Genomic DNA, 26,808 nt, shown 5'->3' on the forward strand with positions numbered 1-26,808 from the left:
CCCACTCTCACCATCTACAGGTGTATAGGACTCTTGATTTCACTTTCTATCTACTTGGACAAGTTTCTTTCTCAGTACTAAGCCTGGATACTGTCCTTGTCCAAGTCCCAAGACTGGATAGATTTTTCCTTTTGTGCAGCTATATTGTGGGGGGAAACACTTGATAAATTCTCCAAGAACTAAAGAGAAAAATGACTTAAGATAAAAATAAAGAGAAAGAGCACAATAGATAAAGAAGAAAAAATGACAGTGATTCAAGCTAAGAATTATGGATGTTTCTGATGAAGGGAAAAAAAAACAATTGAAACAAAAGAAACAAGAATTAAAAACGTAAGTCTATAAAACTTTCTTAAAGAGAAAAAACTGATTACAAATCTCAAAAGAATCACAATATTCTAAATTTTAAAAAACCTGTGAAAGAGATTTGCTCTTAAACATATCCTAGCAATAATTTTTGAATTATGAAGATAAAGAAAAAAATCCTGTATGTGTCCTGACAGAAGCGTAATAGAATTTCAAACAGGACATTTTCTATAGTGTGTTAGTTTGGGTCTTCCAAGAAGCAGACTCCAAGATGGAATTAGATATGGAAAGGATTTACTGGGGCAAATGACTGTAAGAAGAAAAGGGGAGGGAGCCAGAGGAGGTAGGGAGAGCCTTCAGACTGTGATGCTGGTCTGACCTCTTTGTAGGAGGGAGGAAAGAGAAGAGGGCTGGAGAAGAAGAGTCCCAGACTGCAGTGCCATGTTAAGAAAACTTCTGGCAGGCCAATGAGGAGCCCTCCAGCCAAAATTTCCTATCAGCAGAGTCCTTCACAAGACTTTCATTAACATCCCTGCCATGCTTGTCATTCATTGGCTGGGAACAGCCTACAGGGTGCATGGCCTCAGTGTTAACACTGTGGTAGACTCAGAGCAGCACCTGAGGCTGTCAGTCACTTGCACTCACTGAAGGGGGAGATGGGACTGATGCACCTTTTCGGAGCCACTGAATGCAATCAGCCACAACCCTACACCTGAGGACCGTAGATGATAAGTATCAACAATCTAAAAGTTTATTAGGCACATATAAGCAGGATTTAGTAAAGACAACAAAAAGAGTCTAGAGACTTCTACCCCAACCAGGCTCTAGAAGGGAAGGGTACAACTTGAAACTGAAAGTTGAAATCACTTATTGATCCATGGGCTGCCTAATGGATGTTACATTAGCAGGCATGAAAACAACATGAATCGCGTCGTACACCTCCACCAAAGCTCTTGGGGTGACCAGGCGCATTGTCAATGAACAGTCATATTTTGAAAGGAAACTTTTTTTCCTGAGAAGTAGGTCTTTATTATAGTGGGCTTAAAATATTCAGTAAACCCTGGCTTTGTTGTTCCTGTGTTGCTGAGTACAAGCAGAGTAGACTTAGCATAATTCTTAAGGGCCCTAGGATTTTTGAAGTGGTTAATAAACATTAGCTTCAACTTCAAGTCACCAGCTGCAAGGGAGTCAGACTGTCCTTTGAAGCTTTGAAGTCAGGCATTGACTTCTCCTCTTTAGCTATGAAAGTCCTAGATGACAACTTCTTCCAATAGAAGGCTGTTTCATCTACATTGAAAATCTGTTGATAATGTGTAGCCACCTTCATTCATTATCTCATAGCTAGATCTTCTGGATAACTTGCTTCAGCTTCTACATTAGCACTTGCTGCTTCACCTTGCACTTTGATGTTATGGAGACAGCTTCTGTCCTTAAACCTCATGAACCAAACTCTGCTAGCTTCAAACTTTTCTTCTGCAGCTGCCTCACCTCTGTCAGTCTTCATAGAATTGAAGAGTTAGAACCTTGCCCTGGATTGGGCTTTGGCTTGAGGGAATGTTGTGATCTTCTTTCCAGACCACTAAAACTTTCTCCAAAAGCCTATCTTGGCTTTCAACATGCTTTCTTCACTAGGCTTAATCATTTCTAGCTTTTGATTTAAGGTGAGAGATGTGCAATTCTTCCTTTCACTTGAACACTTAGAGGCCATTGTAGGGTTATTAATTGATCTAATTTCAATATTGTTGTGTCTCAGGAAACAGGGAGGCCTGAGGGGCTAGTGAGAGATAGGGGAACGGCTAGTCAGTGGGGTGGTCAGAAGACACAAATATTTATTTGTTAAGTTCACCTTCTTATGTGTATGTGGTTCTTGGTTCCCCCAAACAATTAACAATAGTAACATCAAAGACAACTGATCACAGATCACCATAGCAAATATAATAATGAGGAAAAGTTTTATATATTGAGAGAATTACCAAAATGTGACATAGAGACACAAAGTGAGCAAATACTGTTGGGAAAATGGCACCAATAGATTTGCTTGATGCAAGGTTGCCACAAAAATTCAATCTGTAAAAAATACAGTATCTGTGAAGTGTAATAAAGCAAAGTGCAATAAAACAAGGTATGCTTGTAGTCTTTTACTCCAACATAATATTCATTTTTCAAAAGGATTCACATTTTTTCCCTAGCAGTTCATTTGTTAAATTTGCAAAGTAACAGGTATAATTACAAACACTCATGGACTAAAACACCCAGAGAGTGACAATAAGTTTTAAGCTAATGTTGCCTGCATAGTCTTGGATTTTAATAAGTAATAGCTCTTGATCACTATCAATAATAAAATCTTACTATTACGCTTAGCTTTATAGTACTATGTGTGTTTATTGTGGTGAGATATACAAAATGTTATCTTTATCTTTTTAATCATTTGTAAGTGTATAATTCAGTGGCATTAAATATATTCACAGTGTTATGTAACCATAACCATTATCTACACTTAAAACTTTTCATCATCCCTAGCAAAAGCTTTGTACCCAGTAAACAATACCTCTTTTCCCCCTCACCCCAACCCCTGGTAACCTCTAATCTATTTTCTGTCTCTGTGTATTTGCCTCTTCCAGGTACCTCATATAATTTCATACCATCATACAATATTTATCCTTTTGTGTCTGACTTATTTCACTAAGCATGATGTTTTCCAAGTCCATTCATGTTGTAGCATACATCAAAATTTCAATCCTTTCTATGACAATGATATTCCATTGTATGTATATACCATGTTTTGTTTATATATTCATCTGTTGATGGACATTTGGGTTTTTTCCACCTTTTGGCTATTGTGAATAATGTTGCTACAAACATTGGTATACGAATGTCTTTTTGATTCCCTGTTTTCTATTTTTATGGATATATACTTAGGAGTGGAATTTACTTGGTCATATGGTAGTTCTATGTCTAATCTTTTGAGAAACCACCAAAATGTTTTCTACAGAGCATCATTTTACATTCCCTCCAGCAATGCCTGAGGGTTCCAATTTCTCCACATCCTTGTCCACACTTTTTGTTTTTCATTTTTGTTTTTGATTTTTATTATAGTTATCCTAGCAGGTACGAAGTAGTGTCTTATTTTGGTTTTGATTTGCATTTCCCTAATGTCTAATGATGTTAAGCATCTTTTTAAGCTTATTGGCCTTTTTCTCTCTTCTTTAGAGAAATATCTATTTACGTCATTTGACTATTTTTGAATTGGGTTGTTTGTTTCTTGTTGTTGAGTTCTTTATATATTCTGGATATTAATCCTTAATCAGATATATAATTTTCAAATATCCTCATTCTGCAGGTTTTTACTATCTTAACAGTATCCTTTGATGTACAAAAGTACTTAATTTGTTGAAGTTCAGTTTATTTTTCTTTTGTTGCCTGTGCTTTTGTTGTCATATCCATAAAAGTCATTGCCAAACCCAACGTTATAAAGACTTTCTCCAACGCTTTCTTCTATAAGTTTTATATTTTTAGCTCTTATGTTTACGTCTTTGATCCATTTTGAGTTTATTTTTATATGTGGTGTAAGGTAAGGTTCCAATTTCATTCTTTTGCATGTGGATATCCAGTTTTCCCAGCACCATTTGTTGAAAAGGCTGTTCTTTCCTATTGAATAGTCTTGGCACTCTTGTTGACATGTTGGTTCAACCATTATGATGGTTTATTTCTGGGCTCTCTATTTTATTCTATTCTATTGGTCTATATGTCTATCGTTATGCCAGTACCACACTGTTCTAATCACTTTAGCTTTGTAGTAAGTTTCAAAAGTGAGAAGTGTGAGTCCACCAGCTTTTTCTTTTTCAAGATTATTTTGGGTATTTGGGGCCATTTGCAATTTAATATAAATTTGAGGACTGGCTTTTCCATTTCTGTGAAATAGGCTGTTGGAAGCTTAATAGGGATTGTGTTGTATGTATCTCACTTTGGATGACCTTGACATTTTAACAATTTTAAATCTTCCTATTCATGAACATGGAATGTCTTTCCATTTATGTAGGTCTTCTTTAATTTCTTTCATCAGTGTTTTGTAATTTTCAGCATACAAGTCTTTCACCTCCTTGGTTAGATTTATTCCTAAGTATTTAATTCTTTTAGGTGCTATTGTAAATAGAATTACTTTCCTAATTTCATTTTCTGATTATTCATTGCTAGTGTACAGAAACACAGCTGATCTTTGTGAGTTGATCTTATATCCTGCAATTTTGCTAAATATATTTATTTATTTTTTAAACTCTAATAACTTTCTTGTAAATTCTTTGGGATTTTCTATGTATAGGATTATGTCTTCTGCAAAAAGAGATAGGTTTATCTCTTCCTTTTCTATTTGCATTTCTTTTCTTTCTTTTTCTTGTCTAATAGCTCTGACTAGAGTTTCCAGTACAGTGTTGAAGAGCTGCAATGAAAGTAGGCATCCTTGTCTTGTTCCTGATCTCAGGGAGGAAAGCTTTCAGGTTTTCACCATTGAATATGATGTTAGCTGTGGGTTTTTCATAAATACTCTTTATCATGTTGAGGATTTTCCCCCTTTATTCCTAGTTTTCTGAGAGCTTTATCAATTCAAGGGTATCGAATTCTATCAAATGCCTTTTCTGCATCGTTTGAGATGATCATGTAGTTTTTTTTCTTTGTTCTATTCATGTTCTATTCCTTTGTTCTATTACATCAACGGATTTTCTTATGTTGAACTAGACCTGCATTCTTGGGATAAATCCCACTTGGTCATGGTGAATAATCCTTTCAATACTCTGTTGGATTTTGTTTGCTAATATTTTGTTGACTATTTTGCATCTATATTCATAAAGATAGTGGTCTGTCATTTTCTTTTCTTGTGATGTCTTTATCTGGCTTTGTTATCAAAATAATGCTTTTATAAAGTGTTTCCTCCTTTTCAATTTTTTGGAAGGGTTAAGAAGGATTGGTTTCAATTCCTCTTTAAATATTTGGTAGAATTCACTGGTGAAGCCATCTGGTTCAGCACTTTTGTTTGGGGAGAGGTTTTTGATTATTTATTCAATCTCTATTTTCTATTTCTTTTTGAGTCAGTTGAGGTAATTTGTGTGTTTTGAAGAATTTGTCATTTCTTTTGGGTTAACTACCTTTGTATTATTCTGTTATAATCCTTTTTACCTCTGTAAGTTGGATAGTAATGTCCCCACTTGCATTTCTGATTTTAGTTATTTGCATCTTCTCTTTTTTCCTTGTAATTCTAGCTAAAGGGTTGTAAATTTCAACAATCTTTTCTAAGAACCAATTTTTGGTTCCATTGATTTTCTTTATTGTTTTCCTATTCTCTCTTTTGTTTACCTCCACTCTGATCTTTATTATTTCCTATCTTCCGGTTTAGTTTGCTCTTATTTTTGTAATCCCTTAAGGTATAAAGTTAGGTTATGGATTTGAGATTTTTCTTCTTTTTAAATATAGACATTTGTAGCTATAAATTTTCCTCTGAGCATTGTCTTATTGGTTGCTATAAGTTTTGGTATGTTGTGTTTCCATTTTCACTTAACTCTAAGTATTTTCTAATTTCCCTTTTGATTTATTTTTTTGACTCATTAGTTGTTTAAGAGTGTGTTATTAATTTCCACATATTTGTGAATTTTTTAGTATTCCTTCTGTTATTGATTTCTAACTTCACCCCACTGTGTTCAGAAAAGATGCTTTGTATAATATCTATCTTTTAAAGCAATTGAAACTTGTTTTCTAGCCTAACATATGGTCTGTCCATGGAGCAGTCTCAGGTGTGCTTGAGACTGATGTTGTTTGGATGGAGTATTGTGTATATGTGTTGTTTGTGTATGTGTATATTGTGTTGTTCAAGTCTTTTGTTTCCTTACTTATCATCTGTCTGGTTGATCTATCCATTATTGAAAGTAGGGTACTGAAGACTTCAACTATTATTGTAGAACTGTCTAGTTCTCCCTTCAATTCTGTAAATTTTTGCTTTATGTATTTTGAGAATATGTTATAGATGTGTGAATGTTTATAATTATTGTATCTTCTTGCTGTAGAAAACCTTTTACTAGTATAAGATCCATTTTTGTCTCTTGTAAACTTTTTTGATCTAAAGTCCATTTGTCTGGTATTGGTATAGCTGCTTCAGCTCTCTTTTGGTTACTATTGGCATGGAATATCTTTTTTCCTCCTTTCACTTTCAACCTGTATCTAGATCTAAAGTGAGTCTCTTGTAGATAGCATATAGATAAATCATGTTTAAAAAAATCCATTCTGCTAATCTCTGTCTTTTGGTTGGAGAGTTTAATTCTTTTACATTTAAAGTAATTACTTATAAGAAAGGATTTTCTTTTGCCATTTTGCTATTTGTTTTCTATATGCCTTAATTTTTTTTTCATTTCCCCCATTACTGCCTTCTTTTGTGTTTAATTGAGTTTTTAAAATCAATTAATTAATTAATTTATTTATTTTTGGCTGTGTTGGGTCTTCGTCGCTGCATGAGGGCTTCATCTAGTTACAGTGAGTGGGGGCTACTCTTTGTTGAGGTAGGCGGGCTTCTCTTTGTGGTGGCTTCTCTTGTTGCAGAGCATGGGCTCTAGGTGCACAGGCTTCATTAGTTGTGGCATACAGGCTCTAGAGCACAGGCTCAGTAGTTGTGGAGCATGGGCTTAGTTGCTCTGTGGCATGTAGGATCTTTCTGGACCAGGGCTCAAACCCGTGTCACCTGCATTGGCAGGCAGATTCTTAATCACTGTGTCACCAGGGAAGCCCTTTTAATTGATTTTTGTATGAAACATTTTATTCCTTTCTCATGTATTTATGTATATAAGTTATAGATATTGTCTTTGTGGTTTCCATAGGGATTACACTTAACATTCGAAAGTTATAGCAATCCAATTTGAATTTATACCCACTTAACTTCAATAACATATGAAGACTCTGTTCCTATACAGCTTGATTCTCCTCCCCCCACATTTCTATTACTGATGTCATGTCTTTATACATTGTGTGTTCAATAATGTAAATTAAGTTTTTTATGTATTTATTTTTTGAATCACATAGAAAATAAAAAGTGGAGTTACAAACAAAAATTACAATAATACCTGCTTTTGTAATTACCCATGTATTTACTTTTACCAGAGATCTTTATTTCTTCAAATGACCTTGAGTTACTGCCTAGTGTCCTTTCATCTTAACCTGGGCTCCTGTTAGCATTTCTTACAGGGCAGATATAATGGTAACATACTCCTTCAGCTTTTGTTTATCTGGGAATGTCTTATTTCTTCCTCACTTTTGATGGACAATTTTGCTTGATATAGAATTATAGGCTGACAGTTTTTTTCTTTCAATACTTTGAATATGTCAACCTACTGTTTTCTAGTCTCCAAGCTTTCTGATGAGAAGTCAGCTGATAGTCCTATTGGAAATCTCTTGAATGTGACAAATCACTTCTTTCTTCTCTTCCAAGATTCTCTCTTTGTCCTTGGCTGTTGACAGTTTGATTATAATATGCCTTGGTGTGGATTTCTCTGAGTTTATCCTGGAATCTGTTGAGCTTGTTAGATTTGTAGATTTATATCTTGCAAAAGATTGAGGGAGTTTTTGTACATTATTTCTTCAAATAATCTCTTTGCCCCTTTCCCTCTCTTCTCTTTTTGAGACTCTCACAATCTGTATGTTGGTCTCCTTTTTTTTCTTTTTTTTTTAACATCTTTATTGGAGTATAATTGCTTTACAATGGTGTGTTAGTGTCTGCTTTGTAACAAAGTGAATCAGCTATACATATACATATATCCCCCAATCTCTTCCCTCTTGCATCTCCCTCCCTCCCACCCTCCCTATCCCACCCCTCTAGGTGGTCACAAAGCACTGAGCTGATCTCCCTGTGCTATGCGGCTGCTTCCCACTAGCTATTGATTTCACATTTAGTAGTGTACACATGTCCATGCGACTCTCACTTCACCCCAGCTTACCCTTCCCCCTCCCCATGTCCTCAAGTCTATTCTCTAGTAGGTCTGCATCTTTATTCCCGTCCTGCCCGTAGGTTCTTCATAACATTTTTTTTTTTAGATTCCATATATATGGAATCTAAATACCATTTATATATGGAATATATATGGAATTCCATATATATGGAATAAAATACTGTTAGCATACGGTATTTGTTTTTCTCTTTCTGACTTACTTCACTGTATGACAGACTCTAGGTCCATCCACCTCACTACAAATAACTCAATTTCGTTTCTTTTTATGGCTGAGTAATATTCCATTGTATATATGTGCCACATCTTCTTTATCCATTCATCTGTTGATGGACACTTAGGTTGCTTCCATGTCATGGCTATTGTAAATAGAGCTGCAGTGAACATTGTGGTACATGACTCATTTTGAATTATGGTTTTCTCAGGGTATATGCCCAGTAGTGGAATTGCTGGGTCATATGGTAGTTCTATTTTTAGTTTTTCAAGGAACCTCCATACTGTTCTCCATAGTGGCTGTATGAATTTACATTCCCATATGTTGTTTTTCTTAATGGTATCCCACAGGGCTCTTAGGCCCTGTTCATTTTTCTTCTTCTTTTTTTTTTTTCCTTTTTTTTTGTTATTCAGACTGGATAATCTCATTTGACCTATCTTCAACTTCATTGATTCTTTCTTCTTCTTCGTTAAAAACTGCTCTTGAGCTCCTGCAGTGAAGTTTTTATTTTAGTTATTGTACTGTCAACTTCAAAATTTCTATTTGGTGCTTTTTTTTAGAATTTCTATCTGTTTATTGATATTCTCTATTTGATGAGATATCATCCCCATACTTTCCTTTAGGTCTTCAGACATGCTTTCCTTTGGTTCTTTTAACATATTTAAAATAGCTAATTTTAAGTCTTTGTCTCATAAGGCCAAAGTTTAAAAGTCCTTAGGAACATTTTCTATTGACTGTTTTTTCTGCTGTGTATGGGCATACTTTCTTGTTTCTTTTCATTTCTCGTAATTTTCTTTCATTGGAAACATTTTAAATAATGTGACAACTCTGAAAAAAAATATTTTCTTGCTTCTTCAGGGTTTGTTGTTGCTGTCATTTGTTTGCTTAAAGACTTTTCTGAACTAATTCAGTAAAGTCTGTATTCTTTGCTATAGTAGCCACTGATGTCTATGTTCAGTTAGCTTATTGGTCAGCTAATGGTTAGACAGAGGTTTCCTTAAATACCTAGAATCAGTAAGTTTCCCAGTTTTTGCCAAGGGGTTCTCTGTGTGTGTTGAGGCACCCCTTCAACACATCCAGGCAGTTGACAATTCTGCCATAGTCTTCACATCTGCCTTGAGCAGTGCCTCAAGATTAGCTAGATGTGAGAGTTTAGGGCCTTCTCAGTTCTTTTCTGAGCATGTGTACAGCCTTAGTCATGTGCATAGCTGTATACGTGCATGTGGCCTTGTAGATTTTTGGAATATGTCGGAGCTTTTCAAAGCCCCCTATAGATGTCTAATTCCTGAATTTTTCCTTTTAAGCTTTCTGTTGAGCTTAATGTTTGCCTCAATTATTTGCCCACTCCAGGCAGTTGCAATGTTAAACAATTGCCTATGATTGTTTTCAACCAGTACCCCTGGGGAAAGACTGTTTGCACTGAGTCAACTCTGAATCTGGTCAATAAAGACAGCCATGAGAGTAGCATCTTCCAGGGAATCACCAGATAGTTCAAATAATGACAGTTCTCTCAGAATGAGGCTTTAAAGGAATTTAACACTTTTATGCTTCATTGAGTGCCTGCCAGACTGCTGGTTTTCACCACAATACCAGGCTGTTGATTTTTAAGTCTACTGCAGAACTGAGGAGAGGAAAATGAGAATAAAGCAAGTTAAAATGCCATAAAGCTCACTGATTTTTAACAGAGATTTGGCTATTTTTCTTGAACAAACACTCCATTAATTGCTGCAAGATTTTGGTTACTTTCTTGAGTTCTGAAATAGTTAATTCTGACAATGTTTCCGGTGTTCACATCGGTTTTGTGGAGAAGATTTTCAGTGATCCTGGCTCTGCCTTCCTTCTGGATATCTGGTTTTTGACTCTTGATCAATTTATGATGTGCTGATTAAGGTCTGAAATTTTCCCTGGAGACCCCTAGGGTTAGTTTCTTTACTGATGGTTTACACTGGATTTATGTGTCTGACTAACCTGGCTTGATTATTTAAAGAGCCTCCCGAAGAGTTTCTCCTTTGAGCTTTCTGTAAACAAGATTCCTTTCACAGACCTTGGTGGTTCAAGCTGGTGACATAGCATGGCTCACTCATGCAAATAAGGGCCCTTGGGGAGCTTGCACATGGGATGTCTCTCTGACTTCCAATGCTTGCCTGTATTCTCTTTCTCTTGCTGCACCATACTATTTTCCTTTAAATAAAAGCTTAAATGAAAATACTCTGTGAAAGCTGGTGAATCCTTTCAAATAACCAAACTGGGGAAACCTTTGCAATGGTATGTACATAAACAATATAATAGCATGCAGCTGCAGAAAAGAATGTGAAAGATATCTGTGGACTGATATGGAAAGACATCCAGGATACATTGTTAAATGAAAATGCAAGGTGCAGAATTGCATATTTAGTATACTATTTTTTTAAGTAGGAAAGAGGAGACACACAAAGGTATATAATTGTATTTGCTTGATTTGCATAAGGAAATACTGAAAGAATACAAAAAACTATGAAAATTATTAACTGTGGAAGTAGTGGAAGCAAGATATAAATTTTCATATTGTTTCAGTTTTTGAAACTTATGAATATGTTACCCATTCAAAAAAAATAAAATTTCGAAGTAAATGAAGAAAAAAGGAAAATAAAAATTAGGTCATGTGGCCCAAGGGGGATAATAAAATGTTACAGAGGTTTATAATAAATACCAAGGAAAAAAAAGATGTAAAAATAATAGACATGCCAAAGAATAAGCATAAATAACAAAAGTAAATAGCAACACAAGATACCAAGGAGAAGTTTCCCTTGGGTAGCATATAAAAGGCTTGGATTATTGTTTAGCTTAGGATTTCTGAAGGGCAGCACTGATGACATTTTGGGTGGGGTACTTCTTTGTTGGAGGAGGCTGTCCTGTGCATTGTAGGACATCTAGCAATACTCTGGCCTTCACTCACTAGGTACCAGTAGCACCACCCCTGCAACATAGTGACAACAAAATATGTCTCTAAACATTGCCAAACATCCAGAGAAGGGGGCACAAAAAGTGATTCTCCCCAGCTGAGCATCACTGCTTTAGCTGATCTGAAGAGTGAGTAGATTTTCTGAGCAACTCATTAAAACTTGTTTTTCTTTTTAATTTTCCAGTGACATTTTCCCGGCAACTGATCTGTGTCCCAGAACTACTCTTTCACTGAGATGTCAAATATTTCATATAAGAGTATTTTCTAGCTCTTTAAAAATTATTAACATAAGCATGACTCAACCAGTATGTTATTTTGCAACTTCTTTTGAGTGACATTAATGATTTATCAGAAATATTTTCCCTTCAATAAGATATTTAAATTGTTCAACCATTTGATGTGGTTTTATTACTTTGAAACTTTTTGTGTGGTAGCCAATCTCTATTTCTTTAATGATATTGGAGAAATGGAATTAAATAATCAGATCCACATATACAATTTTCAGTAGAGTTTTTAATTTAAAATTGAGGGGAGGGACACCTCCAGTAGTTTTGTTACTGAATCCTTTTCTTTTCCTTCCTTTTCTTTCCATTTCCTTTCTTCTCTTTCCTTTGTTTTTTAACCTTTCCTTGGGAGTCTGGAATCCATCAAAATCCTTCAAGAAATTGTCCAGGGAGTGGTAAGGCCAATAATTAATTAGCTCCATATCTGTGGCAATCCCCATCTGGCAATGACCTACACCCAGAGGGCCCTGCTAACTCAGTAGCTCATAATTCTGACAGTCTGACTGGTGGTAGGTCCTGTAGAGGGAAACGAAAGGAGCTTCTTCTCCCTCAGCTCTACCCAGAATCTTATGAGAGTGATGCATGTGGTCATAATTATTTTAAAATATGATTGTTCCATTTCTGAAGAAAGTAAACCAAACCTGTAATCAAGAGACTGGTCCACAGATTACAGCAGAACCATCTGCATGAGCTTGGTGTTAAGTCTCCTTTCTCCTCCCTGTCTTTTTCCAGAAGTCTTTTTGTTAATGTGATTAATTTCAGTTCCAGGAACTGGGAAGATCACATTTCCCAGGAGAATCACTTTCGTTTACCCTGTCTCTGACCTCAGGTGGAAGGGTTTCCTCATTGGAATGGAGATAACAGTTCCAAGCAGAAAAGCGAAGACCATTTTATGGCTGCGACGGAAAAAGTCTCTTCATTCTGAAAAAAACTGAAGGAGTCTAAAGATGGGATACCCTCAAATAAATCATCGGCCAGCAGCAGGATCTTTAATCACCTCTCCTCCCTCTTCCCCAGCACCTCCTGAGTATTTGCAACGCCATTCTCAATTCACGCGAGTGCATGCTTGCAGACTGGGAACTCTGCTCACAGGACGCGGAACTCTCCCAGAAGTATCCGATAAATAGCAAACAGATGCCGAGGATGCCAAAAACCTCGCCGACTAGGGCACCGCCTGGGAGATGAATTCCAGCCGGCGGTTTCCTAGTGGAAAAGGCTGGCCACCGGACTGTATTATTCTCTGTGCTTGAAACCAGTAGGTTTCGAAAGCAGGGCGTCCTCTTTCCCCGGTCAGGGATGCGGAGAGCCAGACACTGTCACAGGACTGGAAACCCCATCCCCGGCAGTTGCGGATCTAAGAGGCGACTTCCCGCCGTGCCCCTTCCCAAGGTAAAGCGGCCCTCCACTCTCCTTCACCTGGAGACGCAGACGCCACGCTCTCCGGTTTTTTGTCGTCCCGTATTCCAGCTCCACTTCCCAAGCTCGGAAAAGGCTCCGGGACACCCCTGACCTTGTTTCCAGCCTCGCACTTGTTGCCTGGGCCGCGTGAGGCTCGAGCTTATGCAGGAGGCGAATTTAGGGCCAAAAATTTGGCTCCGGAAATTAGTTCAGACAGCGCGGCTGTCCCTAGCAGGTTCATTTCAAAGCATGTGCCCCAAAGTCCCGGTTCGTAAGCCCTCACCCCAGCCCCTAGCGCACGAATCCCTAGGTAGTGGCTGGCAAGTGTGCAGCCCGCAGATCATCACTACAGTCAAGGAGTTGAGGGTGCTCTGTACCTGTCTCTTTTCCGATAACACCCGAAACCGCACCGGGTCACGCCCAACAAATCCCGTGAATCCAAACACCCCGCCGTCGGAGGTGCCCAAATTCGAGTTTGGTCCGACCGTCCCCTCCCTGCGCCTACTCTGGAAGCTCCTCTGTGAGGTCGTTCCCTTCAGACCCAAAGGGGCGCGCGCTCAGTTGCGCCAGGTCCGCCTCTTCCCCAGGCCCTGGCGGGGGCGGGTGTGGGTAGGCAGGGACCTGGATCTGATTAGCTGGGAGGGGAAGCCGAGGTCCCAACAGCTCTCTCCTGTCTCCCAGGCTCCTCGAGGAGGAGGGAGGGACGGTACAAGACAGGAGGGGCGGGGGTCCCATCACTGAGCACCCAGGCCGGGGGTCTGAGCCGCCGCCGCCGCCAACGCCGGGCTCTCCCCTCACCCCCAGCCCCGGGCTGCGGCCATGGGACCCCCTTCCAGCTCCGGCTTCTACGTGAGCCGCGTGGTAGCCCTGCTGCTGGCCGGGCTGGCTGCCGTGCTCCTGCTGGCGCTGGCCGCACTCGCCGCCCTGTACGGCCACTCCGCGCGCGTCCCGCCGTCGGAGCTTCACGACCGCGGGGGCCCGCACGCCGCGCCCTCCCCGCCAGGCAGGCAGGAGACGGCGCGGACCCAGGAGCCCGGCCCCACTCTGGAGACGGAGGTGGCGCCCACCCCGCGCAACTGGCGACCCCCGGGGCCCTGGGACCAGCTGCGCCTGCCGCCCTGGCTCGTGCCGCTGCACTATGAGCTGGAGCTGTGGCCCCGTCTGAGGCCAGAAGAGCTCTCTGCGCCGGCGTTGCGCTTCACTGGCCGCGTGAACATCACCGTACGCTGCATCGCGGCCACCGCCCGGCTGCTGCTTCACAGCCTCTTCCTGGACTGTGAAAGCGCCGAGGTGCGGGGACCACTGTCGCCGGACGCCGGAGACGCCACCCTGGGCCGCGTGCCGGTGGACGAGGTGTGGTTCGCGTTGGACATGCAGTACATGGTGCTAGAGCTCGGCGAAGCCCTGCAGCCCGGGAGCCGCTATGAGCTGCAGCTCAGCTTCTCCGGCCCGGTGTACCAGGACACCAGGGAGGGACTCTTCCTCAATCTCTACACGGACCAGGGTGAGCGCAGGTAAGGGCAGGCCGGCCCTGGCCTCCTCGGCCCCCGCCCCGCATTCCCCGCGCGCAGGCTGCGGGTTCAGGTGCTTAGGTGCGCGTCTCCTGCCCTTCGCAAAGAAACCCACCCCATCCTTCGCGACGTTTTCTTCTACAGTCAGAGGGTGAGCGCCTCCTTCCCCCCTTTCCCTCTTCCTTTGGCCAGGTTTCAGCCCCATCCCTGCCAATCCAGTTCGTTTCTATCGTTGCCCCTTTTAAGGTCGCTGCTACCCCCAAAGTTTATTGTCCTCTTCAGAGAACCCCTTTGTCCTCTAACCCAGAATTTACTCAGGGCAACGAGCAAACCCCTTGCTACTCAAAGTTTGTTCAAAAACTTTGAGTTGCTTGTCCGCGGTCCCAACGTAACATCTGGGAGGTTGTTAGAAATGCAGGCTCTTAAGCCCCACCCTCGACCAAGGGGATCCGAATATGCGTTTTACCGGAGCTCCTCGGGTGATTCACCCGCGTTAGAGTTGGATAAGCACGGGGCTAGAGCACCGTTGACGCTCTGCGGTTCCACCCCAGCGCCTCTCTGCGCTTTTCCTGCTCTGACTCCTTTGCCTGGGCGCTCCGTAACTGCTGCTCTTGCAACAAATAGACCCACGTCGCGGCTGTTCGTTTCCTAGTTTTTTTTCTTTTTGCTAAGGTTCTCCAAAACTTCAGAATCCCCTTTCATTCCTGCCCTCCCGCCCCCTGCCCGGGCCCCGCGTGTCGTTTTGCGGGAGAGCAGCGGCATCCCCTCCCCTCCCCGCTCTTTGACCGGCTATGTGCCAGAGTTTCGGGATTCAAAAAAAAAAAAAAAGTAAAAGCGATGACAAGGGACCTCCCCTCTGAGTCTGCAGGCTCACATAGTGTACATGTGTTCTCTTTACACTCGTTTGCGATAGTGTCTCCCACACGGAATGTTTCCAGCCCAAGAATTGCCTCTTTCCACGCTCTGGGACCACATTACTGACCCCCGGCGAGCGCCAGGGAAATGGTCTTTTTTCAAACTGGTGAGCTCCTGCTTCACTCATGCAGTGGTGGAGCCTTTGCGGTTTACACAACTGCATGTACTTTGCCCTTTATTATTAGAGAAAATGTTCTCAGATGTTCTCTGAGGGAAAGAAACCCACTAAATTACCCCCTAAATCTTCTCCTGCACTATTTTCAAAACTTCAGGGGTTTAAAATAAGTTTAATAAGCTGGCCTAAGTGGAAGCGTAATCTGTAACTTTTGTTTTTAAGGACAGTATGCTTGATTCTTCTCTCAAACATGCATCAATACCTGAGAAACAGTTTTGAAAAGTTTCTCATGAGGATAATGTGTTACTGGACTTATGGGCTCTGGAAACCTTTTGAAATAACTGTGTATTGTTAAGGTGCAGGATTTTTCAGAGGGGAAAAAAGGATGCTTTTTTGCACACCTACCTGACAGTGTTTTCTGCTGTCAGTAAATCTTCATCTCTTAACCATCTCTTCCTTCTTCCTGTCTTAATGGGGCTGTGGCCTGGACAAACTGCCCTAGCAAACACGGGAAAGGAAAGTCCCCTTCCATTTTTCTATTGTGCTGCCAACTCTAGTAGTAACTAGAAACCATATTTTGAGAGTTTTCAAATTCAAATAAGCAGAAAATAATAAAGTCCTACAGATGTTCATAGACCTAGGTGGAGCTCCAGAGCTGTGGCATCTTGAGAGGACCTGTCGCCTGGAAGTTGTTCTTCTGAGTCTCTGCTTCTGAAACCAGGAAGAAGAGAAACCTGCAGCTGAGCTTGAAGCCAAGGTCACAAAGAACCCGAGCAAAATGATGACTTGTGATGAGGCATATTTTGGAAGCCCAGCAGGCTTGAGTTTGAGCTGTGTGACTTGAGCCAGTCTCTTCACCTCTCTGAGTTTGTTGCCTCATTCATGGAATAGACATAATAAGTGTCAACCTTTAGAATGTTGTGAGAATTAAGTGGGAAAGGGGGCACCGTGACTGGCATATAATCTGTGCGGTGATGGCTACTATCATTAGCTTGGGGTAAAATTATCCTTTTATCTAAACACGGAAGCTGCCACGTTCCTGGTAGATACGATTCTAAGAAGATTTCTATATGCAGAGGAATTGCCCACTGTTTTCAGTGGGCAATTTTTCTTGGGGTGTTTGTAATTCCAGCTGCAGCGGTTGGAACATGTTTACTTCTGTTCTTTGATGGTCTCTAATCACAGTCCAGGCAGGCTAATGTTTTTAAATAATTTTACTCAACTCTAACAGAAGAGAGAAAGAAGGTCAATCTAGAAAATACAAAGAGCATCACTATTTGACACTGCTAAGGTTTAGGTTATGATTTGCTAGTTTCAGAGGTTGCTGGGGATGCTTTGTACCTGTGCTCAGCCTTTCTCTACCTGACAGGTGACTTCACATTTCTGCCATATAGGAGCCATCTACTGGATACCTTGGACATGTGACTCTTCCATGTATGGAAAGTTGAGAGCAAGATCCAAACATTAATGTCCCTCTAAGCAGTATTTCCCAAACTTCATTCGCTGGCATATGACTACTTTCAGATTTTGCCATATTCACATATCTCTGGCCATATTATTTGCTAAAAAAAGTTACTTGATTTAAACAAAAATGTTAAGTAGATTTATTTAAAAGCAACTCTATACCATTATTATAGAAGGAAAACCATTTGAAATTTATAGAAAGGAATGGCACAGACTAATACAATGAAAACAAAACAGCTATCATTATTGTCTGCTGAAGGATCTGAAGGCTTTGAATCTGAAGCCTGCTCTCTCTTTCTTAAAAAAGGGAAATTAGAATTAGATGTTCAAGATAAATAACACTAAAGCAATGTTTTCTCTTGACCTAATCAGAATGATTCATAAAACTGAAAGGACTGACTTTATCATGTGGGAGTCTGATTTATGTAATAGTGTGTCTGAGGGCTACCAAAAATCCTTCTCCATCTATACTTTGGGAAATTCTGCATTAGAGTAGTGGTTCACACTTTAATGTGCATCAGAAACACCAAAGGAGCTTATTAAACATGTAGATTCCAGGGACACACCCTCAGAAATTCCAGATCAGTACACCGATGTTCATAGCAACACTGTTCACAATAGCTACAAGGTGGAAGCAACCCAAATGTCCATTGATGGATGAAGGGAAGACACAAAATGTGGTCTATACATACAATGGAATATTATTCAGCCTTAAAAAGGAAGGAAATTCTGACATATGCTACTACACAGATGAATCTTGGGGACATTATATAAGGGACCTAAAGTAGTCAAATTTATAGAGACATAAAGTAGAATTGTGGTTGCTAGGGGCTGGGGGAGTGAGGAGTTTTTTTAGCTGTATTCGGTCTTTATTGCTGTGTGCAGGCTTTAGTTGTGGCGAGCAGGGGCAACTCTTCATTGCAGTGCGTGGGCTTCTCATTGTGCTGACTTCTCTTGTTGTGGAACATGGGCTCTAGGCGCACAGGCTTCAGCAGTTGTGGCACATGGGCTCAGTAGTTGTGGCTCGCAGGCTCTAGAGTACTGGCTCAGTAGTTGTGGCACACGGACTTAGTTGCTCCGTGGCATGTGGGATCCTCCCGGACCAGGGATCGAACCCATATCCCTCGCATCGGCAGGTGGATTCTCAACCACTGTGCCACCAGGGAAGTCCCGAGTGGGGAGTTTTTGTTTAATGAGTACAGACTTTTAGTTTTGCAAGATAAAAAGAGTTCTGGAGACTGGTTGTACAACAATGTGAATGTACTTAACACCACTCAACGTTATACTTAAAAATGGTTAAGACGATGAATTTTATGTTTTGTGTATTGGGTTGGTCAAAATTTTCGTTCAGGTTTTTTCATAAGATGTTACGGAAAAACCCAAAGGAACTCTTTGGCCAACCCAATATTTTCCACAATTTAAAAAAATTTCAAAGCAAAAACTTTCTAGAGCGGTGAGTTTTGAGTGGGGTTTGGAAATTAACATATTTTAACAATTGCTGCGATAAACATCTTTTCATGCTTATTTGCCATCTGTATATCACTTCAATGAAATGTCTCTTCATGTCTTTTGTCCATTTTCTAATTGAATTGTTTTTTTATTTTTTTATTTTATATTTATTTATTTGGCTGCATTGAGTCTTCATTGCTGTGAGCAGGCTTTCTCTAGTTGCGGCGAGTGGGGGCTACTCTTCGTTGCCGTGTGCAGGCTTCTCGTTGCGGTGGCTTCTCTTGCAGAGCATGGGCTCTAGGCATGCAGGCTTCAGTAGCTGTGGCATGTGGGCTTCAGTAGTTGTGTCTTGCGGGCTCTAGAGCGCAGGCTCAGTAGTTGTGGTGCACGGGCTTAGTTGCTCTTTGGCATGTGGGATCTTCCCAGACCAGGGCTCGAACCGGTGTCCCCTGCATTGGCAGGCAGATTCTTAACCACTGTGCCACCAGGGAAGCCCGCTGAATTGTTTTCTCACTGTTGAGTCCTGGGATTTTTTTAATATAATCTACATCTGAGTCCATTGTGAAATATATGGCTTACAAATATCATTCTGCCAGTCTGTAACTTGTCTTTTAATCTTCTTAATAAGGTTTTCAGAGAGCAAAAGTTTTAATATTAAAGAAGTCCAATTTACCAGTATTTTTTATAGAACATACCTTTGGTGTAATGTCTAAGAATTCTTTTTTTAAAGACTCTGTTGTTTTTTTTTTTTGGAGACGTTTTAGGTTTACAACAAAATTTAGGGGGAAGTAGAGAGAGTCCCCATATATCCCCTGCCTCCACACATGCATAGCCTCCCCCATTATCAATAACACTCACTAGAATGGCACTTTTTTTTTTTTAACTAAGGATGAATCTGTATCGGCACATCATAATCACCCCAATTTCATAGTTTACCTTAGGGTTTACTTTTGGTGGTGTACGTTCTATCTGTTTGGACAAATATATACTGACTTATAGCCATCATTATAATACCATACAGAGTATTTTCACTGCTCTAAAAATCCTCTGCTGCCTATTCATCTTCCCACCCACCCATTCTGCCCAGCAACCACTGATCTTTTTTATTGTCTGCATAGTTTGGCCTTTTCCATATGTCGTATAGTTGGAATCATACAGTATATCACCTTTTCAGCGTGGCTTCTTTCACTTAGCAATATGCATTTAAGGTTCCTCCATGTCTTTTCATGTTGCAATAGTTCATTTCTTTTTAGTGCTGAATAATATTCTATTGTCTGGATGTACCACAGTTTATTTATCTAGTCACCTACAGAAGAACATCTTGTCTGCTTCCAAGTTTTGGCAATTATGAAAAAAGCTGTTATAAACTGTGCACAGGTTTTCGTGTAGACATACATTGTCAACTACTTTAGGTAAATACCAAGAAACATAATTGCTGGATCATATGGTAAGCTTATGTTTAGTTTTGTAAGATACTGCCAAACTGTCTTCCAGAGGGGATATACCATTTTGTATTCCCACCAGGAATGAATGAGGGTTCCTTTTGCTCCATATTCTTGTCAGCATTTGATGTTGTCAGTGTTCTGAATTTTGGCCTATATTCTAATAAGTATCTCATTGTTTTAATTTGCATTTCCCTGAGGACATACGATGTGAAGCATACTTTCATATGCTTTTCTGTATAATTTCTTTGGTGAGGTATCTGTTGAGGTCTTTGGCCCATTCTTTAATTGAGTTGTTTTCTTTTTTTAAAATTTATTTTATTCAAGTCTAGTTGATTTACAATGTTGTTAATTTCTGCTGTACAGCAAAGTGATTCAGTTAACATACATAGAAAGGAGTTGTTTGTTTTCTTTTTTTTAGATTTATTATTTATTTATTTATTTATTTAATTTATTTTTGGCTGCATCGGGTCTTAGTTGCAGTGTGCGGGCTCTTTGTTGTGGTGTGTGGGCTTCTCTCTAATTGTGGCATGAGGGTTTTCTCTTCTCTAGTTGTGGTGCACAGACTCCAGAGTGCATGGGCTCTGTAGTTTGTGGCACGCAGGCTCTAGTTGAGGCACGCAGGCTCTAGTTGAGGCACGCAAGCTCAATAGTTGTGGCATGCAGGCTTAGTTGCCCCTAGGCATGTGGGATCTCAATTCCCTGACCAGGGATCGAACCCATGACCCCTGCATTGTGAGGTGGATTCTTTACCACTGGACCACCAGGGAAGTCTGTGTTTGTTTTCTTATTGTTGAATTTTAAGTGTTCTTTGTATATTTTGGATAACAGTCCTTTATCAGATGTGTCTTTTGCAAATATATTCTGCCAGTCTATGGCTTGTCCTCTTATTCTCTTTATATTGTCTTTGACAGAGCAGAATTTTTTAATTTTAGTGAAATCCAGCTTATCAATTATTTCTTTCATTGATCATGTCTTTGGTGTATTATCTTAAAAGACATCACCATACCCAAGATCATTTAGGTTTTCTCCTATGTTATCTTCTAGGAGTTTTATAATTTTACATTTTACATTTAGATTTATGATCCATTATGAGTTAATTTTTATGAAGGGTGTAAGGTCTGGGTCTAGATTCTTTTTTTTTTTTTGCATGTGGGTGTCCAGTAAGAGATTTTCTTTGCTCCACGGTATTGCTTAAGTGTTTTTTGTATATTTTGGATAACAGTCCTTTATCAGATGTGTCTTTTGCAAATATATTCTGCCAGTCTATGGCTTGTCCTCTTATTCTCTTTATATTGTCTTTGACAGAGCAGAATTTTTTAATTTTAGTGAAATCCAGCTTATCAATTATTTCTTTCATTGATCATGTCTTTGGTGTATTATCTTAAAAGACATCACCATACCCAAGATCATTTAGGTTTTCTCCTATGTTATCTTCTAGGAGTTTTATAATTTTACATTTTACATTTAGATTTATGATCCATTATGAGTTAATTTTTATGAAGGGTGTAAGGTCTGGGTCTAGATTCTTTTTTTTTTTTTGCATGTGGGTGTCCAGTAAGAGATTTTCTTTGCTCCACGGTATTGCCTTTGCTTCTTTGTCAAAGATTAGTTGACTATATTTTTGTGGGTCTGTTTCTTGGCTCTCTATTTTATTCCCTTGATCTGTCTATTCTTTTGCCAATACCACACTGTCTTGATTATTTTAGCTTTATAGTAAGTCTTGAAGTCAGGTAGTGTAAATCTTCCAGCTTTGTTCTTCTCCTTCGATACTGAGTTAGGTATTCTGTTTTTTTGCCTCTCACTATAAACCTTAGAATCAGCTTATCCAAATCCATAAACTTAACTTGCTAGGATTTTAATTGGAATTGCACTGAATCAATGGATCAAGTTGGGAAGAACTGATACACTGATTATATTGAGTCTTCAGATCCATGAATATGGAATAACTCTCCATTTATTTAGTTCTTTTTAAAATTTCATTCATCAGAGTTTTCTATTTTTCCTATCTAAATCTTGTACATATTTTGTTAGATTTATACCTAAGTATTTCATTTTTAGGGACACTAATGTAAATGGCATTATGTTTTTAATTTCAAATCCATTTGTTCACTGTTGGTATTTACGAAATAAATTGACTTTTGTATATTAACCTTGTATCCTGCAAATTTGCTATAATTGCTTATTAATTCCAGGAGGTTTTTGTCAATTCTTCTGGATTTTGTAGAAAACACAGATGATCATCTTATCTGTGAATAAGAGTGTTTTAGTTCTTCCTTCCCAATGAATATATCTTTTATTTCCTTTTCTTGACTTACTGCATTTGGAAGGACTTCCAGTACAATGTTGAAAAGGAGTGGCAAGAGGGGGCATCCTTGCCTTGTCCCTGATCTTAGTGGAAAGCTTCAAATTCTCACCATTTAGTATGATGTTAGCTGTAGATTTTCTTGTAGATGGGCTTTATTAAGGTTAGGCAGTCCCCCTCTATTCTTACTTTACTGAGAATTTTAATTGTAAATGGGTGCTGGATCTTGGCAAATGCTTTCTTTGCATCTATTAATGGGTGATCATGTGATTTTTCTTATCTAGTCTGTTGATGTGATGGATAACATTAATTGATTTTTGAATGTTGAACTAGTCTTGCATACCTGGGATAAATTCCACTTGGTCAGGATATGTAATTCTTTTTATGCGTTGTTGGATTTGATTTGCTAATATTTTGTTGAGGATTTTTGCTTCTCTGTTCAGGAGAGCTATTGGCCTGTAGTTTTCTTTTCTTATAATGTTTTGTTCTGGTTTTGGTGTTAGGGTAATGCTGGCCTCATAGAATGTGTTAGGAAGTATTCCCTTTGCTTCTATCCTGTGAAAGTGATTGTAGAGAATTGGTATTCCTTAAATGTTTGGTACAATTTACCAGTGAACCCATCTGGGCCTGGTGATTTCTGTTTTGAAAGGTTATTAATTGTTGATTCAATTTCTTTAATAGATATAGGCTTTTTCAGATTGTTCCTTCTGTGTGAGTTCTGGCAGATTGTATCTTTCAAGGATTGGTCCTTTTCATTTAGAGTATCAAATTTGTGGGCATAAATTAGTTCATAGTATTCCTTATTATCTTTTTAATGTCCATGGTATCTGTAGTGATGTCCCCTCTTTCATTTCTGATATTGGTATTGATATAATGGATTAATATATACCATATCTGTTACTGTTTTCTATTTTTTTGCCCTTGCTCTTTTTCCCCATTTTTGTCTTCCCCTCTTTTTTGGCTTTCTTTACTATGTTGAATTTTCCAGTCCATGAACACAGAATATCTGTTCATTTATTTAAATCTTTGATCTATTTCATCAGCATTTTATCATTTTTAACATACAAATCCTATACCTGTTTTATTAGATTTATGCCTAAGTATTTAATTTTATTTGAGCAATTGTAAATGGTATTGTATTTTTAATTTTAGTTTTTATGTATCTGTTTCTACTACAAAGAAATAGTGAGTTTTGTGTGCTTATCTTGTGTCCTAGGACTTGGTGAGCTCACTTGCAAGATCTAGGAGTTTTCGTTTTGTTTTTATAGATTCCTTGGGATTTTCTATGTAGATCATCATGTTATCTGCATACAGAGACAGTTTTATTTCTACTTTTGCAATCCATATGCCATTTCTTTTCTTTTTTTTTTTTTTTTTTTTTTTGTGGTATGCGGGCCTCCCTCTGCTGTGGCCTCGCCCGTTGCAGAGCACAGGCTCCGGACGCACAGGCTCAGCAGCCATGGCTCACGGGCCCAGCCGCTCCGCGGCATGTGGGATCCTCCCAGACCGGGGCATGAACCCAGTTCCCCTGCATCGGCAGGCGGACGCGCAACCGCTGCGCCACCAGGGAAGCCCGCCATTTCTTTTCTTACCTTACTTTGCCGGCTGAAATTTCCAGCACTATGTTGACTAAGAGCAGTAAGTGTGGACATTCTTTTTCCCTAATGTTAGGGAGAAAGTTTTTAGCCTTTCACTGTTCAGTATGATGTTAGGTGGAGGTTTTTTTGTATATGCTCCTTATCAAGTTGAAGAAGTTCTCCTCTATTCACAGTATTTCTGAGTTGCTATTTTTTTTTTTAATCACAAATAGGTGTTGGATCTTGTCAAACACTGACATTACCTGTTACTCGATAGAACATAATGGAAAATGGAGGATACAACAAAATTACCAAAAGAGTGCCTGAAGAAGATCTCAGAGCAAGACCCTTGTCCTTCCCTTTATGGTTAGCATGGTCTGCAAACAGTGTGGCTTCTAATTCATAGAGTAGAAATGGCTTAGGCCAATGGGCCCTGGATTGTGCATATTTTCCTTGTGATCTATTTGAGGTCAAAGGGGATCTAGAATTTTGCACATGGGATAAGAACATTGACTAGGGAGCTAAAGAGGCACCACCATGCCAGGGATCGAAGTAAATGTGTTGCAGTGAATGCTGTGGAGTGGTTGTGCAAGGTGTGGTCCAGAGGGAGTTGCAGCCAGACTCAGAGGACTGGCCATGTGAGCAAGAGCCCAGTGAGTGCCATGTTATCAGTGGGAACTACTGAGCCTTGACTGTTGTGAAGGAATGGTTTACAAGTCATACCAGTCAAGAGAATGCAGTCACATCAATATGGCAAATCCAAGAAGTCCTCTCCTGTCAAGAGGTCTCCTCCTTCTCTGCCCTTCGCAGTCTGGCATCTGGGTGTAGGAGAAAGCTTCTTAGTTCTCATGCCCTTAGGAAATAAAAGAGCCCTGAAAGGGAATTTGGATTTTAAATGACTATCCCCCTAAACAAGACCGTTTTAAAATCAGTAACGATGAGTAACCTGTAAATGGCAAGCTTGAGTTCTTTTCCTCTACCATCAGTGAGAATATGGGTTCCAGAGTGTGAAGTTATAGGACAGATTGCTTTACACATCTGAGTTCTGGTAAGTAAATTTTGACAATTAATTCTCTTCATGTGAAATAAATGTTTCCTCCAAAACTAATGATTAGAGCTTATAACATTCCAGTTCATCCAACCTTTCCAAACAATTATTACCAAGGACTCCATAAACCAGTGTACTCCAAAACTATATTTTGTACCAATTGCTTCTGACCTTTGGAAACCATTGCAGAGAATACTTATGCTAAAGGCCAGTTTCTCAGCTCACCAAGGTCTGATTAGTCACCTGATAAAAGAGGTACTAGGAAAACTGGAATAAAAAACATCTGTGTTCTTTCCTTTCCTGATAAGTACAAGTCACTCAGATGGCCCTAGACTGTACAGAATGGCTAATAGGTTGTCTTTGGCCATTTTAAAGATGTAAGGAAGCCTTTTCTGAAATATCTTCTTGAGGGTAAAATTGGTTACAGCAGCACTGAGAATATTAGGGGACCATGTTCCTCTAGTACATCTTGCAAGATGAACTTGGCCTTCCCTGAGACCCTTGTTCATAATCACTAACCCCAATTAATAAATACACACCTTTGGGGTCTCTTTCATTAGGGTGATATTATACCATTACTAGTTATGAGAATTTTTAAATATGCACCTCTTCATTTACTGTGTGCAAGATTTATGTACGGTATAAGATGGATGTGAGAAGTATGGGATCTAACTCCATGAAAAACAACTTAAAAACATGACAGTAATACCACTGTTGGCAGATGACATGATACTATACATAGAGAATCCTAAAGATGCTACCAGAAAACTACTAGAGCTAATCAATAAATTTGATAAAGTAGCAGGATACAAAATTAATGCACAGAAATCTCTTGCATTCCTATACACTAACGATGAAAAATCTGAAAGAGAAATTAAGGAAACACTCCCATTTGCCATTGCAACAAAAAGAATAAAATACCTAGGAATAAACCTACCTAAGGAGACAAAAGACCTGTATGTAGAAAACTATAAGACACTGATGAAAGAAATTAAAGACGATACAAACAGATGGAGAGATATACCATGTTCTTGTATGGGAAGAATCAACATTGTGAAAATGGCTGTACTACCTAAAGCAATCTACAGATCCAAAGCAATCCCTATCAAACTAGCAATGGCATTTTTCACACAACTAGAACAAAAAATTTCACAATTTCTATGGAAACACAACAGACCCCAAATAGCCAAAGCAATCTTGAGAAAGAAAAACGGAGCTGGAGGAATCAAGCTCCCTGATTTCAGACTGTACTACAAAGCTACAGTCATCAAGACAGTATGGTAGTGGCACACAAACAGAAATATAGATGAACAGAACAGGATACAAAGCCCAGAGATAAATACACGTATATATGGTCACCTTATCTTTAATAAAGGAGGCAAGAATATACAATGGAGAAAAGACAGCCTCTTCAGTAGGTGGTGCTGGGAAAACTAGACAGCTACATGTTAAAGAATGAAATTAAAACACTTCCTAAAACCACACATAAAAATAAACTCAAAATGGATTAAAGACCTAAATGTAAGGCCAGACACTATAAAACTCTCAGAGGAAAACATAGGTAGAACACTCTTTGACATAAATGACAGCAAGATCCTTTTTGACCCACCTCCTAGAGAAATGGAAATAAAAACAAAAATAAACAAATGGGACCTAAGGAAACTTAAAAGCTTTTGCACAGCAAAGGAAACCACAAGCAAGATGAAAAGATGGCCCTCAGAATGTGATAAAACACTTGCAAACAAAGTAACTGACAAAGGATTAACCTCCAAAATATACAAGCAACTCATGCAGCTCAATATCAAAAAAACAAACAACCCAATCCAAAAATGGGCAGAAGATCTAAATAGACATTTCTCCAAAGAA

General features: G+C 39.3%; 1 protein-coding gene across 1 annotated transcript in view; it reads left to right on the top strand.

The window, feature by feature from the left end:
* Positions 1 to 13,935: 13,935 nt before the first annotated feature.
* LVRN (laeverin) overlaps positions 13,936 to 26,808 on the top strand; it is an 84,773-nt gene continuing 71,900 nt past the window's right edge. Inside the window, exon 1 of the mRNA XM_024123601.2 lies at positions 13,936 to 14,630. Coding sequence (XP_023979369.1) covers positions 13,936 to 14,630 — 695 coding nt within the window. The remainder of the gene's footprint in view (positions 14,631 to 26,808) is intronic.

This window comes from Physeter macrocephalus, chromosome 8, assembly GCF_002837175.3.
Source record: "Physeter macrocephalus isolate SW-GA chromosome 8, ASM283717v5, whole genome shotgun sequence".
NCBI lineage: Eukaryota > Metazoa > Chordata > Mammalia > Artiodactyla > Physeteridae > Physeter > Physeter macrocephalus.